This window comes from Pinus tabuliformis, chromosome 3_2 (assembly GCF_031772625.1).
Source record: "Pinus tabuliformis cultivar Carrire ecotype Pingquan chromosome 3_2, CPIR1, whole genome shotgun sequence".
NCBI classification, from domain to species: Eukaryota; Viridiplantae; Streptophyta; class Pinopsida; order Pinales; family Pinaceae; genus Pinus; species Pinus tabuliformis.
Window position 1 is genome coordinate 801705369 of NC_142302.1, and position 18514 is coordinate 801723882.

At 40.4% G+C, this 18514-nt stretch overlaps 1 protein-coding gene across 1 annotated transcript in view; it reads left to right on the plus strand.

Annotated features, from left to right (window-relative positions):
• LOC149183009 (cysteine synthase-like) overlaps positions 1 to 18514 on the plus strand; it is an 85193-nt gene that overhangs the window by 41659 nt on the left and 25020 nt on the right. Inside the window, exon 7 of the mRNA XM_089417027.1 lies at positions 18281 to 18360. Coding sequence (XP_089273153.1) covers positions 18281 to 18360 — 80 coding nt within the window. The remainder of the gene's footprint in view (positions 1 to 18280; positions 18361 to 18514) is intronic.

Sequence of the window (18514 nt, forward strand, 5' to 3'; positions counted from 1 at the left end):
GACATAGCTTCTAAATCTTATGTTATAGGATATGGCTATAATAAATAATAAGATGCATCTTGGCATCATGGAAACATTAGAAACAAGAGATCGTGACATCACCATAGGAAACATGAAGGATGTCTAGAACAAAATCCATGGCAGTAAAATATGAAGGATATATCTCTTGGGAACTTCATTGCAAACTTAAGGAAAGGAAGAAGTCATCCAGGACAAGGCTTATTATACATCAAGTGAAAAAAGGAAACATTTGCGGGATAGGGATATACAAGATCCACAAAATTGTCTAATGGAATCCTCATTGGAGGGTTCACTGATCTTGAGAGGAAGCTAGTGTTTCATTAGAGACTCCAACTTGTGGAGTTCATGGAATGATGATATGATGACATAAGAGATGTAGCAGATAAAGGGGTTGAAGATCTTTTCAATCAAGGAAGCTGCTGAAAGAAGCCTAGATGACCTAAAGGTAAATGAGGTATGTATGCTTGTATTTTAATATTATAATGTCATGTCATATGGTTGTATGTAACATGTATCACTACTTCTATCTTGAGAAGCATGATCAAGGGAAAACGATCTCCTCTCTGAAAGAATGCAGGAAGGCATAAGTCACACTAGATGAAATCAACATAATATGTCCTCATATGAAGTATGAGGTGGTTGACTACAATTAAGGAACTTTGATTGGAAGCTCCTAGGAATGGAATGTGTGAAGAAAGGAAGGAAGAGATCATGAGATATGCAAACACGATAAAGGCAATCAACATCCAAAGACCAAGAAGATTTGACTAGGAAATCTCCCGAAAAGATATGAAGACTCTGATGGAAGTCTAAAAAAGAAGGAGACCCTTGACAATGGATATCTTTGGGAGATGTGTCAACATGTATGCAGGATGCTGATACCTACAGGAAGATGTCATGATGAAAGACCATCACAAAGGTAATTTTGATTTAAGTGTTCATTTCTTAGTTTTGAACAAATATTTGGATGGGCTTATGCAGGATTGCCAAAGGGAAGAATTGTTTATGACTTCCAAGGGACCATATAGAAGGATGTAAGATCCTTCCGGAAGATATGGCATGCAGAGAGCAGCATGACATGAAGTAAGGCCAGATACAAACTGATAGATCACTTTTTGATGAAAGGAATGATGACATGACTGACTTGTGGATGAAAGTGATGGATGGTTTGTGCCCTATGAAGAAGGCACAAAAGATGAAGACTCCTGGACAAAGAAATTCTTGACATCGAAGGAAGGAGCTCTTCAAGCAGCTGATCGAGGATTTAGGTTTTAACCCCATATAGAAATTACCTGCATACGAATTCTAAAACACAGAAAATAAACAATGCAAGAGCATAACACATAAAACACATATACACAGAGATTTTCCCCTCGATTCCAAAACCGGGACTACCAGCTTGATTTTTCATTATTTTCCTTTCAATGTTACAATACATATTTATACATGCCGAAGCATCCAATACCATGGACCGAAAACCATCGCGTCCAAAAAACATGTGCGAAAATCATGCACAAAACCATAGGTGGGTCCGCCCAACCTAACATAGGGTACCCCATAAAGTGGGGTTACGGGTACCCCTCAACCCCCTGTGACCCCTCGCTACACAATCAACGCAACGAAGGGGGGGCTCTGCACCCCCCTCCAACCCCCCGGTTAACTACGTGGGCTAGTCGTGGAAAGAATATAACACAACCCAACATTCTCCCACTTGTTGTTTTCTTTCCACAAGGAGCCACAAGAGAGCTTAGTCATTTTTCTAGCGCTGAAACACCCTTTGTTTCTTTACACCAAGAGAACTTCTCAGAGCTCACAGATTTTGTCAATGCATCTGCTGTATTCTTCAAAGTGTCCACCTTTACCGGCAACACCTTTTTGTCTTCTATCATATCCCTCACAAAGTGATACTGAACATCGATGTGCTTTGTCTTTGAATGATATGCGGGGTTCTTTGCCAAGAAAATTGCACTTTGGCTGTCACAGTCTATCCCTATAGCTCCCTGTACTAACCCCATACTTGAACACAATCTCTGCAACCAAACTGCTTCCTTGCTTGTGTGAGTGGCTGCCATGTATTCTGCCTTTGTAGTGGATAGTGCCACTATAGATTGTTTCTTACTCATCCAACTGACTGCACCTCCAAATAGGTTAAACACATACCCACCAGCCCAATCTGCATCAACAAAGCCACGAATATCCAACATTCTGTCCAATCCTGGTCTTCCTTGGTAGCACAAACCATAATCACTAGTGCCACACAAATACCTGAAAAGCCGCTTCACTGCTGTCCAGTGCTCCTTCCCTGGTTTTGACATAAACCTGCTCAATACTCCCCCCGCATGTGCAATGTCTGGTCTAGTATAGACCATTGCATACATTAGGCTATCAACTGCCTTGCATATGGAACATGGGGACATGTCCTCTTCCTCTTCTTATGTCTTGGGACACTGTTCAGCAGATAACCTCACACCTACAGGAATAGGAACCTTCACCGGTTTACTATCTTGCATATTAAACCTCTGCAGTATTGTTTCGACATACTTCCTCTGGTTTAACCAGAGCTTCCTCTTTGTCCGATCTCTTTTTATTTCCATACCCAAAATATAGTTTGCAACACCAAGTCTTCCATGTCAAATTTGGAGGACAATTGGGTCTTCAAATCTTGGATAATTTCTTTGTCATTTCCAACCAGCAACAAATCATCCACATACAAGACCAAAAAAATAACACGGTCACCAATTAATTTGAAATACACATAGTGGTTTGCTTTGCTTCTGGTGAAGCGAAGTCCCCGTATAAACGTATCAAATTTCTGATACCACATCCTTGGTGATTGTTTTAACGCATACAGAGACTTCTTTAACTTGCATACCAGTTCTTTCTTACCCTTCACCACAAATCCTTCAGGTTGCTTCATGTAGATTTCCTCTTCCAGATCCCTGTGAAGAAAAGCTGTCTTCACATCCATCTGTTCTACCTCAAAATCAAAAGCAGCAACAACAGATAAAAGTAATCTAATAGAAGTCACCTTGGCAACATGAGAAAAAATATCAGAAAAATCAATTCCCGCCACCTGAGAATAATCTTTTGCTACCAACCGAGCTTTGTATTTCTCCATCTTTCCTTCTGCATTTGTCTTCTTCTTGAACACCCATTTGCTTCCAATGGGTTTCCTTCCAGCCGGCAACTCCACCAAATCCCAAGCCTCATTTTTGTGCAAAGATGCCATCTCATCAACCATGGCCTCTTTCCAGAGTTTTCCATCCTCTGAATCTACTGCTTCCTTCACAGTTTTGGGATCATCATCAGTGATAGATAAAGCAAAATTTGAACAAAAAGCAGATGGACTATACCTTTCTTGCTACCTTTTTTCTCGAACTGATCTTTCTCACATTTGGAGTTTGTGGCTCTTCATCTTCTGATTCCTGCTCTGCTGTAGAGTCTGATTCTTCCTCCTTTAACTCAAACTCTATCTTCTCAGGTTCCTTTGGTTGGACTTCATGTTTAATAACATCTTTCACCTCTCTGAACACCACATCTCAGTTGTACACAACCTTCCTTGTTACTGGGTTCCAAAGCTTATAACCCTTTAAACCATCCTTATACCCAATAAAGATGCACTTTTCAGATTTACTATCCATTCGTTTCTCCTTTGCAACATGTACATATGCATCACATCCAAACACCCTCAGATGTGAAAGAGAGGGTTTCTTACCAGTCCATACCTCTTGTGGAGTTTTATCTTCCAACACTGATGAAGGTGATTTGTTGACCAAGTAACATGCTGTCTCCATCGCCTCTGCCTAGAATTCCTGTCCTAACCCGACACCACTGAGCATGCTTCTTGCCCTTTCCATCAACGTCTTGTTCATTCTTTTTGCAACTCCATTTTGCTGAGGTGTATATGGAGTAGTCTTCTGCCGTGCTATACCACACTTCTTACAGAATTCTTCAAATTCCTTACTACAAAACTCTCCACCGTTATCTGTCCTCAGAACCTTTATCTTATTGTCTGTCTGGTTTTCCACCAGAGCCTTAAATTCTTTAAACCTGTCAAAGACTTCAGATTTCTTCTTAAGGAAATATATCCATGTACTCCTTGAGAAATCATCTATAAATGATGCATAGTACACAGACTTACCCAGTGATGGAACCTTCACAGGTCCAAACACATCACTATGCATAGGCTCTAATATCTGTTTCGCCCTCTTACCACCAGAGGGGAAACTCACATGAATCTGCTTTCATATACACAATTTTCACAGAAATCAAAATCAAGAGAGTTATTACTCATACCTTCTACCATACCTTTACCATGAAGTATTCGAAGGTCCTTCTCTCCAATATGTCCAAGCCTTTGATGCCACAACATGGTCTTCTCTCCAGAGACCATTAGATTTTCTACTCCACTTTCAGGAACCACAGAACTATTGCACCCATCAACAACAGTGCTACCTTGCAGCTTGTACAGAGTTCCAATTCGAACTCCTCGCATCCATACCAGTGCTCCCCGAACCATCTTGCAGGTATCTTTCCCGAACACTGTTTTTACACCTGCATCATCCAACTTGCTTACAGAAATCAGATTTCTGGCCAATGCAGGAATATGCAGAACACTCGGAAGTGTTCTAACCCTTCCACCTTGCAACTTCAACTTTACTTTTCCGCGACCAATGATTCTAGCCTTCTAGTCATCCCCCAAGTAGATATCACCACCATCATATTTCTCATACTAGCAAAACCACTCCCTATGGGGAGTGAAGTGAAAGGATGCACTTGAATCAATCAACCATGCTTCATGATCTACATATGTACTTGAAGAAGCCAAGTACATATCCCCACCTTCATTTGAGGTGGTTTTCGCCTTTGCAGAAGGAGCATCATCAGATCCCTTTCGTTTATCAAGAGCTTTAGATTTACAGTCCCTTTTGTAGTGCCCTTCCTTTCCGCATTTCCAGCACACCACCTTTACAGGTTTTCCTAGAGATTTAGATCTCCCACTCGATGACTTATTTCTGTTTCTGTTCTGGGACTGTCCTCGTACAGATAAGGCATCACCATTCTGACTCTCCATATTTTTTCGTATCATCTGCTCCATCAGCAAGGATAGACTATTTCATCAAAATGCAAGGCAGTTGCATTGCTACCTATTGCAATAACCAGACTATCCCACGAATCTGATAGAGAACACAACAAACTGATGCACTTATCTTCATTTGAAATTTTAATATCAACAGATGCTAACTGACTTACCACAGTATTAAATGCGTTCAAATGCTCTATCGCCGAGTCTCCATCTTTCATCCTCAGGTTATACAGCTTTTTCTGCAGGAATCGTTTATTCACCAGAGACTTAGATTGGTACAAAGTCCCTAACTTGTCCCACAAAGCCTTCGCCGTAGCTTCCCCTGATACATTCAACAATACTGAATCTGAGACACACAATGATATTGTGCTCTTTGCCTTCTGATCCAACTTCTTCCATTCTTCATCGGACACTCCCGTTGGTTTAGTACCCGGATCTACCGTGATCCACTGATCTTTATCCACCAATAGATCCTCCATCTTGAGTTTCCACAACTCAAAACTCTGACCATTAAATTTCTCGATCTCTATCTTTCGACTGCTCACCATCTTCTTTCACCACCAAAATCGATTTCGCAAATCTCCCATTGAACAGGGTCTACCACAGCCTTGAGCGAAACCCTTCAGCAACAAAGATGTCCCTTTGAAGCCAAAACAACTTTGATACCAAATGTAGGTTTTAACCTCGTACATAAATTACCTGCATACGGATTATAAAACACAGAAAATAAACAATGCGAGAGCATAACACATAAAACGCATATACACAAAGATTTTCCTCTGGATTCCAAAACCGGGACTACCAGCTTGATTTTTCATTATTTTCCTTTCAATGTTACAATACATATTTATACATGCCGAAGCATCCAATACCATGGACCGAAAACCATCGTGTCCAAAAAACATGTGCGAAAATCATGCACAAAACCATAGGTGGGTCCGCCCAACCTAACATAGGGTCCAAAACCAAAATTTTTCGGTGCGCTGCCCCGAACCCCATAAAGTGGGATTACGGGTACCCTTCAAAGCACCTCTAACTCCACGGTTAACTACGTGGGCTAGTCGGAAAGAAGATAACACAATCCAACATTCTCGATGTTGTAGGTCCCTAATTAAGAGGGAGCATGGAAGCAAGTTTCTTACTTGGGAGAAACTTGGAAATTCCTAAGCCAAGAGGGAGCTTAGGTACATTCCTTGTGTAGGAAGGAGTACATTCCTTTATTGTAATAGATATGTCCTCCCTAATTGAGAGGGAGAGATAGACACATCATTCTGGTCTTCACCTGGGAAAATAGAATGGAGGATTGGGTAATCATTTGGCATCTGATACTCTTTGAGGATGAGATAAGGCATCCAAGATAAGAGTAGTCATGGACTGATATTCTTTGAGGACTGGCTATCCAAGATAAGAATAGTCCAAATAATGTCATACTGTGTGAACACCCGGGTGGACTATGTACATTGAGAGACAATGATTTTGGTGTCTATGAATCATTGGTCTCGCCAACATTGTGCTCTGATCACGCGGATAGAGCTGTTAGTCAATGTCTTGCTATGTGACAATGCTGGTTGATATGATGCTAGACAGATGGGTTACCAATCTGATTCTTCTTATGAGAAATTCTTCAGATTGAGAATGACCAAGTACCATTATGAATACCTCCCTAGTTAAGAGGGAGCGTTGAAAAGTGTAACTAGGTTCAGTTTTCATAATGGCATGTAATTGTGACTTTTGTAAATGATGTAATGAAGAAAATAAAATTATTATTGTAAGCCTTGCTTCATGGATTTCATGAGCAAGTGATTTTATTTTACATGGCTCCCATTGAGAGCCTTACGATTTGTCAAAGAGTCAATGTCATGGGTAAAAAGATGTCAAATGTAACCTAGTAAATAGCCCTCCAACGATAAGCATACAATCCTCTTCCTATGCCGGCCTACAAGATGAAATAATGGCTCATGTCGGCTCACTCAAGAAGACATACCTATTCGAAGTATCATGTCGGCTTATTAATATGCACCGACAACTATAAATAGGAATGGAAGGATCCTCACATTACACAGTGCAGACTTCACATACCTTTGAGATTTCGGGTGGGAAGACAGTGAACAATTCAGATCTCTATTCGGATGATCTAGCACAAAAGTAAGTTCGGTACAAAAGCTTGATAAAGGTACAAGATTGAATTGGTTGCCATCTCTCAGTCTAGGGAATTCAAATCCCTTTGTAATTCGGGTCACAGTGATAACTGAAAGAATAAGAGACTAATTCAGACATCATCACAGTCAAAGGATTTGGATGGACTTCGGAAGGGACACGAAGAAACAGTGAGGATCTCTCAAGGGACAACAAAGTGTATACATAGAAATTATAGTGCAGATAGAGCCTCGGTATAATCTCTTGGTTTCACAATACTCGATGTTACCACAGAAAGTAAGTCACAAGTATGTGACAAGATCACAATATTAGTGCAAGAAAGTCACAAGTATGTGACAAGATCACAATATTAGTGCAAGAGATAAGGTTTTGGTGCTATTAATAATAACTATGGATATGGCTTCAGATTTTCGATGCTACTGGAGAAGGAAAGGCTTGTCCTCCTTGATAAACTCAATGATCTTAGTCTATATGGTACAAGATCTGAAGTAACTGAGAAAAAGTACACAAGAAGGTGGAAGAGGACTTGTATCTTGGTCTTGGAGTGGCTAAATAGGTTAAGAGTCTTGGTCTTGGTATTTGTCAATTGGAATCTCTATAAGAAGAATTTGTGTGGGTTTTCCTTTCAAGAGGGAGAGGTTTTGGCCCTGGCTCATATCCTACATACTGTGTCTCTTGTCTATTTATGTTCATGCATTGGTTATTGTTTGATGAAGAAGAATACTAATAATCTAACATGAAGAAGATTCTAATAAAAAATAAGTAAAAATCATTTGCAAGCAGTGACTAATAGAAGAGAACTCAGCTAATGCTAATGCCCTAGATTTCTCAACAAGTTGGCCTTGGCCAAGAGACATGTCCATTCACCCTAGACAGACTGCTATATGAAGGCAACTCGATCTCCTCATTTGGGCAATTTGCATTCCTCTCTCAAACAATTTCTTGGCAAGTGAGTGAAGGACAAGAAGGACAAATAAAGGCAAAGAAGAAGGCCGAATTTTCTCTCTCCTACCTCTCTCTAGAAACTTGCACGTGTGAAGGAGTCTCTCTTTGTGATTCACAGATTTTGGGGCAACTGTTGTAGGGGTGCCGAAGTTTTCTAGGTTATTGGGGCAACTGCTACAAGGTTGAAATTCTGGGTAAATGGCTATTCTGGGAGGGCCAAAATTTTGGAAGTGCAGGATTAAGAGCAAAGTGCAGGATTAGTTTGGGTGACTTGACTTGGCGGAGAAGATTAGGTTTGACCGTAGTTCTAGATGTGTTCTCATTGAACAAGAAGAATTTCTCTATTTAAAATGTTGTGGGTTTTACCAGGGTAAATCTTGTCTCTCCTTTTTGTGCATTGTGATCTCTACTGTTCTTTATTGTTGAATTTTTGAAGTATAATTGCTGAATAATATATTGGAATAAGTTAAAAGAAGATCTACATTAAAAGTATTTATCAAAATTTTAGAAATACCGTGCTAACCCTAACTGCACTAGAAAATCAATACAAAAACTGTTTAAAGTTAGGTATCTTCAGTGTGTTTATGTTTCCTAGCTAAGGCATAGATAAGACTTGGGGGTGCGAATCCTAACGTGACAAAGCATGCCCATGGCTAGGAAAATCCATTTAGGGCTGCCCTCACCATATCCTCATTTGTCACTTTCTGCCCAACTAGATCCAACTCATTTTGGACCTGTGTGATCTTGGTGAGATATGAAGTAACACTATTTGACATGGTCATCTTGACGTTTCTCAACTTCTCCCTCAACAACGGTTTTTTATTTGCATAGCTTCTCTGATAAAGTTTGGTCAAAGCCTCCCACATTACCATGATTATTCACTTCATCAAGAATAATCCTCCTAGTCTTTACATCTTTTAGTTGAAAGACAACCAATTGTGAAGCATCAGTAGGAGTAGGAGTACTATTTGCAACTCCTAGATCCAGTTCTCCATCAGTACTAATGCTATTCTCTCCTTCTAGGGGTTGTAGTTGGATGCCTCCTCCAACCTGTCTTCATATCTGAAATGTGTTGTGGCCATCCTTTGCAAACCCTAAATCAAATATCTAGAAACCCCAAAAAATATACTGTTAGACAATAATGTTTCCTGTTGTAAACCCTTATGATTGCTTGATCTTCCCCACAGAGTTTCTAGTGATTTGATACCATTTTAACTTTTAATATCAGGTCTGATTTATTGTTACCTCAACAATTCTTTTATACTCCAAAAATTATTTACTCAGTAAATTTGAAAATCGTTGGAAAATAAATTCACTGGTATTTTTAATTTCTCCATAAAAATTATGCAATGGAAATTAATAGGAAAATCTCTGCAAGAACTGCAAAATTTTTTGCCCAAAAATCCCCTCTTCACTCTTATTAATCTAGAAAATTTAGGGGCTTGACCCACGGAGAAATACACAAAACTTACAACCAAATATTCGAACTTGGAAATGGCCCATTGGATTTTCAGCCTAAGGAAAAAGGCTACTTTGGAAGATGACTTGGCCTTGGAAAATCTCAGCCCTCCACATGAAATAATTTGGCCTCCATTGTATGGATGTGCTCTAGAATCCTCCTATTTGAAGTCTTGGCCGCCTCTGCTCGATGTGGCCAGCTGGAAATCTTGGCCTCTTTGTCCAAGTTTCAGCCTGCACAAAATCTCGACCTCTACTTTCCTCCAAATCTCAACCTCTCTTCAAACTTGACCCTCACAAATTCTCCTTCTGGAAAACGATTTCTGCACACTTTCTTCTTGTCTTCAGTCACCGAGTCTCTCACTCCTTGAGAAAATATCTTCCTCATTCACGTTGTGTTTTCATCTCTTCCTTGTGTTTATTTTATAATTTCTTCTTGAGCTAAATCCCTAACCCTCAATCTCCAAAATCATAGATGGCTAGGAGTAATTCCTAACCGATTTAGATCTATGGAAAACCATTGCTGCACACTTTCTTCTTGTCTTCAGTCACCTAGTCTCTCACTCCTTGAGAAAATATCTTCCTCATTCACGTTGTGTTTTCATCTCTTCCTTATGTTTATTTTATAATTTCTTCTTGAGCTAAATCCCTAACCCTCAATCTCCAAAATGATAGATGGCTAGGAGTAATTCCTAACCGATTTAGGTCTATGGTAGGGATTAGATTTAAGTCACTTAAATAATTGAATTATTTATCCATAGAAACTTAGCCCAATAGCCAACATTAATCAATTAAATTAATTAATGTGTTTTTCTGAATTTAACATTAGGAAAGAAGTCATAACAACACTTACTGCTCTGAAGCAAGCACCTAAAGAGACAACCTGACATCTTCTGCATGCTAAGACACCAAGCCCATGCAGAAGCACCTGTCCCAGCTAATAATGTCAACAAGTTAAACATTACTGAACTTTACTTTCAAGGCTATTAAGTAATCAACGTTCTTTCAACTGGTTAAGATAATCCCAATTTTGAAATTTTTTGTTTGGTTAAGTAGAAACTTGAATACTTTTTTCCTCTTCTTGATAATTTTGTTGACCTAAAATCTCATTCTGAATTTCATCTGAATAGATTATGATTGCTTTGCTAGTATGATTAACAAATTTATGAGTAAAAATTATCCATCTCCTTTTTTATTGAGATACAAGTAGCTTGGAACTGATTCCTTCCTACAATAAGTAGATCAAAATGTTTAACTATTCATTACAAAGTTTCACATGAAGAATTTATTCATTATAAATGTTTTAAGATTTTATTATAAAGTCACATGGAGAATTTAAAAAATCAAGAGCTAGTGATAAAAAGTGTGTTACTTGGACTAAGCCAAGCTGCAGGGTAGATCAGGCAGAGGCTGCTTATGTTTCAGAAGAAGAAGACTACGTTATCTTGGACCAAAGTACTTGCAATATTGATGTTAAACCCAGATGATTTTTTTAGTTATTGATGAGTGGAAATTTGTTCACAAGCTCAGAATTGAATGATACAAAATAGTTGCAGGCAACCATAAATTCCTGTATATAAAGTAAATCTCGTCCATGATGTATGTAAAGTTATTACTTTTATGATGTATGTATTTTTAAAATTTGCCTTAAAGCAAACACTATATTGACTGTCCTAAAGTTTTGCAATGACTTATTTTAGTGAAAAATAACCCATTTTTGTATTTAGTTAAAATAGACAACTACTTCATTTTTTCCATGGAAAATATCTTTCAGGAAACCCTCTAGGCCCATCCTCACATTTTTTGAATGGTGCCTCTGGTGAATGCCACAGGGGCGCAACATGTACTCTTAATCCGGAGTGACTCTACTGGACTTGAACCACTGACCTCCCGACAATCTCCACCTTGAAGCTTGGTTCGTTCAAACCAATTGAACTAACCCACTGGGCTAACCAAAAATGTCTTTATCTCATTTCATGCTCTGAATTCAGAATCAAATCACATCTTTGAGAAAATCACTAATTTGGCAGACTGGTGGTTCACAGCAGATAGAAGTAATTTATGACAAATTGACAATTAGATATGATATATTAGGGTAGACATAAATGCTGCTAACAATTAGTCAAAATTAGCTTAATATTAAAATACATTGCCATGAGCTTTCAGAAGTCCTTATGCAAATGCTAAATCATAGGTATTTACTATAATATTTACACATCAAAACAAATTCTACACTGGCAATTAGTATTTTGAGCAGAGTCTGGGGTTTCCATTTTAAATAACAGTAATTGGACTTTTGTCCTATTTGAACTGGGCCAGCTCCTTAATGTTCAGTTTTGGCACCACTCTTCTGTGTATATTTTAATGGTTGGATTGTACAAAGACAGATTAAGAGGAAATATACTCAGCAACAACATATAATTCTTATGTTAAAATTGGCAACTAGGGCCAAACTCCATGTGGGTCACTTTATTCATGGCTGATAATATTTTTCCTAGATTCGTCTCGTCGATAGGTGTAGGATTGATCTAAAGATCATCCAATTCCGATAAGTATTTATTGAGATATGAATTTATTTTGATTATTGACAAATTATCAAAGTCGGCCAACAACTTATGTAGGCTCAGACGCCTAACAGACACATCTATTCACCTTCAACGTTTGGATATAAATATAGGATGACTCCTCATTTGGTCACTCACTTCTCATCATATCTCTCTCTCCTGCGCAGAAAAAGAGTCTTTTCTCTCTCCCGCGTAGAAAGGCTCTCTCTCTCACCCGAGCTGAAACAGATCGTTTGAAGTCTTGGATTGGTGCACGGTGAAGTCTTGGACTGGTGCGCGGTGAAGTCTCGGATTGGTGCGCGGTGAAGTCTCAGACTGGTGCACGGTGGACGACTCACCGATGGAGACTTGACGAGTTTGATCTAGGGTTTGATGCCCTAGTTTAGGGCTGATATAGGGTTTGCTGCTGCTGATATAAATCAGATCTTTGTACTATTTCTCTCTGCTGAATTATTGAAGATAAAAGAAGATTTGATCAAAGGGTTTCCCCATATTGGGGTTTGTCCCTGGCTAGCCACCACATCTTGTGTCTCTTGTCTTGGCTTGTTTTCTGTTGATCATTTAAATGTTCTATTTGCACTTTACTTAATGTACATGTGATTGCTAATTTGTGGATAATAATAAGAAAGATAAGTAAACTGCTCTAAGCATAGAACATACCATAACTTAACATGGTATCAGAGCTAAGGTGAAGACAAAGCCCAAGCAAGAGCAAGAGCAATCACCGAAGAGAAGGTTGGCAAGGCTATCTGAAAGAAATCATGGGGTCCTCAACACACTTCCCTGTTGAAGACAAACTCTGTGAGAAGTCTGACTATCACGGATGGAAGATGTCTCTCGATCTAACATTAGAAGAACAGGAAGTGTTGGACCATGTGAGAGGCGGAATTGTTGAACCTCCATCAAATGCATCCGCTGCTGCTAGGAACAAATGGACCAAGGGAGTGCCTTGATAAAAGGGACTCACACCGGGATGATGATCAAAATCCCTCTCAAAGCAATCAAAGGAATGGAAAGTCAAATGTGTCGGAAATCAAGGAAGAGGACAACCATTCAAGAAGGCAAGAAATTCCAGGTATGAATCTAACATTGTTGACAATAAGCAAGATGAATATTATCTACTAGCTGCTCTATCTACTACTGCTCCCCTGGACTCGCTGGGAAATTGGCTTATTGATAGTGGTGCCTCAAGGCACTTCACTGGTTACAAAGAAGCTCTCTATAATCTGGTAGAGAAAGAAACCAACCTGGAAATTGTTCTTGGAGACAATTCAAAATATCCCATGAAAGGCGTAGGAAATGTCACTCTTCAACTAAATCAGGGTAATACCATCCACTTACAAGATGTATTATATGTACCTGATCTCAAAAAGAACTTGGTGTCCATTTCGGCAATGGAAGACAAAGGCTACAAGGTGGCTTTCAGCGATGGCAAGGTATGTGTATGGAAAAAGAACTTTAAAGATGCTTTTACTCTTGGGTTTCAAGTTGATTCATTATATCAGGTCGGAGGAAGTCCGTTGGGTGTCATGACTTGTGACACATCTCTTCAGTTTGAATTATGGCATCAGAGGTTTGCTCACCTTCATTATAAAGCTCTATATGATGTAGGAGAAATGGTAACTGGGATGCCCAAGTTCAGATTAGAGCAAGAAGGTGTATGTCTAGGATGTACCAAAGGGAAGCTCAAAAGGGGACCATTCCCCTCAAGCCAAAGCAAGACCTCCGATATATTGCAATTGGTTCACTCAGACATATCCGGTATGATGCCTATGAACTCTTTGGGAGGATATTTATATTACCTCACTTTTACAGATGATTATTCTCGCAAGACTTGGATATATTTCTTGAAAAAGAAGGATGAAGTGTTCTCCTGGTTTTGACACTTCAAAGCCTTGATCGAGAATCAAACCGAAAAGAAGATCAAGATCCTAAGGACTGATAATGGGACTGAATATGAATCCAATGAGTTTCATGACTTTTGCAAAGAGGCTGGCATTAAGAGGGAGACCACTACACCCTATACTCTTGAGCAGAATGGTGTGGCGGAAAGGAAGAACCGTACGATTGTGGAAGCTGTCCGTGATCAAGGACTTCTGAAGTTTCTATAGGCCGAATGTGTGAACACCGCTGTATATGTGCAAAACCGATGCCCTTATCAAGCATTGCGTTCCAAAACTCTTGAAGAAGTGTTCACCGGTAAGAAACCTGACATATCTCATCTTAGAATTTTTGGAAGCCTGGTATATTTTCATGTGCTGAAAGAGAAAAGGAATAAATTGGTTGCATCTGGAAAGAAAGGAATCTTTGTGGGTTATAGTGAAAATACTAAGGGCTATATAATTTATGAAGCTGGTCAAAGGGAAGTCGAGATTAGTCATGATGTCACCTTTGATGAAGATATGGCCCTTGGCAAGGTGGATCTTCCTACTTTGAGGAACACTCAAGACGCTGACACCAGGGAACCGAAAGAAAAGGAAGAGGAGACAATGCTCGATGTGGAAGAACCCCTGGATCCTATTGATCCTCCTTTGCCTGAGCCCTCCTCTTCAAGGAAGAGGCCTTCATGGCTTAGGGGGACACTTGATGATGCTGAAGGACACACAACACCTCGAGGAACCTTTCGTGAAAGTAAGAAACCGAACAGGTATCAGGGATACCTGACCATCATGGGCACGATCATTCAAAATGAGCCTTCATCATTCATAGATGCCGTCAAGCATCAAGTATGGAAGGATGCTATGATCGAAAATATGAGTCTATTATGAAGAACGATGTCTGGGCTGTGGTCCCTAGACCCTAGGACAAGGCAGTTGTCACTTCAAAATGGCTTTACAAGATAAAGCATGCAGTTGATGGAAGTGCGGAAAAGTACAAGGCTCGTTTTGTTGCTCGTGGCTTCTCCCAGAAGGAAGGTATAGACTATGATGAGATATTTGCACCTGTTGCCCGATATACCACCATCCGCTCGATCATAGCCCTTGCTGCTTCGCAAGGATGGAACCTACATCAGATGGATGTCAAGACTGCGTTCTTACATGGTTTGATCAAAGAAGAGGTCTATGTGGAGCAACCTGAAGGATTTGAGATTCATGATCGAGAATCTCATGTGTGCAAGTTGAAGAAGGCCCTCTATGGGCTAAAGCAAGCACCCCAAGCATGGTATGAGAGGATCGATAGCTACTTGATGAAGCTGGGATTCACTAGGAGTGAAGCTGACCCCAACCTTTACTTTAAGGTTATAGATGACAAGCCTCTCATACTGGTGCTATATGTTGACGACCTCTTTCTAACAGGTGCAGACCCTGTCATTCATGAATGTAAGAGGGAGATGGCTTCTGAGTTTGAGATGAAAGACCTAGGACTTATGCACTATTTACTAGGACTAGAAGTGTGGCAGAAACCAGGGGAGATTTCCCTATCTCAAGGAAAATATGTGGTGAAGATATTGGAGAGATTCGGTATGGTGGATTGCAAGCCCGTAACCACCCCGATGGAGCTTGACTTCAAGAAGATAAGCGGTAGTGTTGCTGGACCTGTTTTACGAAATACCACCTAGTATCGTCAACTCGTCGGAGCATTGATGTTCCTAGTGAACTCCCGTCCAGATATATGCTTTGCAGTCAACATGTTCAGTCAACACATGGTTGAACCTCACCACATACATTGTATTGGTGCCAAGAATCTGTCGAGATATCTTCGTGGCACAATTACTTATTATGGGTTAAGATACACTGCCGGAAATGTGAGACTACTTGGATATAATGACGCTGATTGGGCAGGCAATGTGGTGGACCGTAAGAGCACTTCCGGGTGCTGTTTCTCCTTGGGATCTGCTTTGATATCCTGGATGAGCAGGAAGCAAAAGTCTATGGCTTTGAGCACCGCCGAGGCAGAGCACATTGCTGCTGGCATGGCCTCCTGTGAGGCAGTCTGGTTACGAAAGCTCTTCAGTGAGATGTTTGGATTTACATTGGATACTACCGTGATCCTCTGTGACAACCAGAGCAGGATTCGTTTATCAGAGAATCTTGTATTCCATGATCGCTCCAAGCAGCGATATCAGGTACCACTATATTCGTGACATGGTGTAGCGGGGAGCTATAAGGCTCCAACATATCCAGTACAGATGAACAGGTCGCCGACATTTTGACAAAGCCCCTACAAAAGGTCAAATTTCTGACTTTCCGAGAATGACTTTGAGTTGTTCAGAGACCCTCTTTTGAGGGTCAAGTATGATGTACTGAGCTCTGGGAGCTCCAGGGGGGCGTGGGGTACTTCTTGGAGCAACATATGACCACAGGGTAACTCACCATCCCCTGTTGGTGCACTTTGTACAGGTTAAAAGGTTCAACCTTCCCCTGACACCCCGTGGTGACTATGGAACATGATGATTAGTTCTCTTGTGGGCCAGGATGATTTGTTCTCCATGGCGATTGTGGAACATGATGATTCGTTCTCCTGTAGGCCAGGATGATTAGTTCTCCATGGCATCCACTGGACAGGATGATTAGTTCTCCTGTCGAGGCATCCTACCCATGCAGTCTGGGACTTATGGGAAGTACCTCTCATTTGATCAATGAGCAGGGAAATGAGGATAGGGACCATAGTAGTTCTATCGATGGATGCATCGTTGTATCTATCGTACTCCCTATGCTAGGATGATCTCCATTGATTTGGGATCAATGATATTGGTCTGGGACCAGTGAGAGTGTACACCCTCTGAAATTGACTTCGGGTTAGTGGAGGACTGGTTTGGGACCAGTGAAAGTTGTACACACTCCAGACTGACTTCGGGTCAGTGGAGGATGGTATGAGACATCCTCGATCACTTCTTCCTCTTCATAGTTCGAGTAGAGTAAAACAGAACAAAGCAGAGCAGAGCAAAGCAGGGGTCAAGCTGTACAACGCAGTGCATTTGATGGATGAATAGTAGCGACAGTCAGACGAATTGCAGATGGAATTCTCCCTAGTTGAGAGGGAGTGTTAAAATTGGCAACTAGGGCCAAACTCCATGTGGGTCACCTTATTCATGGCTGATAATATTTTTCCTAGACTCCTCTCGTCGAGAGGTGTAGGATTGATCTAAATATCATCCAGATATGAATTTATTTTGATTATTGACAAATTATCAAAGTCGGCTAGCAACTGATGTAGGCTCAGACTCCCAACAGACACATCTATTCACCTTCAATGTTTGGATATAAATACAGGATGACTCCTCATTTGGTCACTCGCTTCTCATCATATCTCTCTCTCTCCTGTGCAGAAAAAGAGTCTCTTCTTTCTCCTGCACAAAAAGGCTCTCCCTCTCACCCGAGCCGAAACAGGTCCTTCGAAGTCTTGGACTGGTGCACGACAAAGTCTTGGACTGATGTGTGGCGAAGTCTTGGACTGGTGCACGACGAAGTCTTGGATTGGTGCGCGACGAAGTCTCGGACTGATGTGTAGCGAAGTCACAGACTGATGCATGATGAAGTCTATCACTGATGCACGGTGAAGTCCTGGACTAGTGCATGGTGAAGTCTTGGACTGGTGCATGGTGAACGACTCACTGGTGGAGACTTGACGAGTTCGATCTAGGGTTTACTGCTACTGATATAAATCAGATCTTTGTACTATTTCTCTCTGCTGAATTATTGAAGATAAAAGAAGATTTGATCAAAGGGTTCCCCATATTGGGGTTTGTCCCTGGCTAGCTGCCACATCTTGTGTCTCTTGTTTTGGCTTGTTTTCTGTTGATCATTTAAATGTTCTATCTGCACTTTACTTAATGTACATGTGATTGGTAATCTGTGGATAATAATAAGAAAAATAAGTGAACTGCTCTAAGCATAGAACATACCATAACTTAACATCTTAATACTTGTGCTATTCTATATTGCTAGTACAATAAACAATTGAGAAGTAATTGTTGAGGGTCCATGTGTTCCGTTCCAAACACACTTTAGAAATTCTTATTTTAATGGTTGGTGAGATTGATATTGTAGCTGTTTTAGATTGCCAGACGTTTTACAGTTCTTGAGATTTTACTTTGCTTTCGTCACAGGCCCTCACAAAATTCAAGGAATTGGTGCTGGTTTTATACCTGGGAATCTGGATGTGAATATTCTTGATGAGGTCATACAGGTGTGTTCTCTATAATAGCACATGTATCAAAACATTTTGCTAACAGTATTATATTACATTGTAGCAGACGTTTGAACTTTTTCAGTTGGGGCTATATTAGTGCAACTGTGTGCACTGAGAGATGATGGATTGAGTGATGATCCAGTTAGGCATG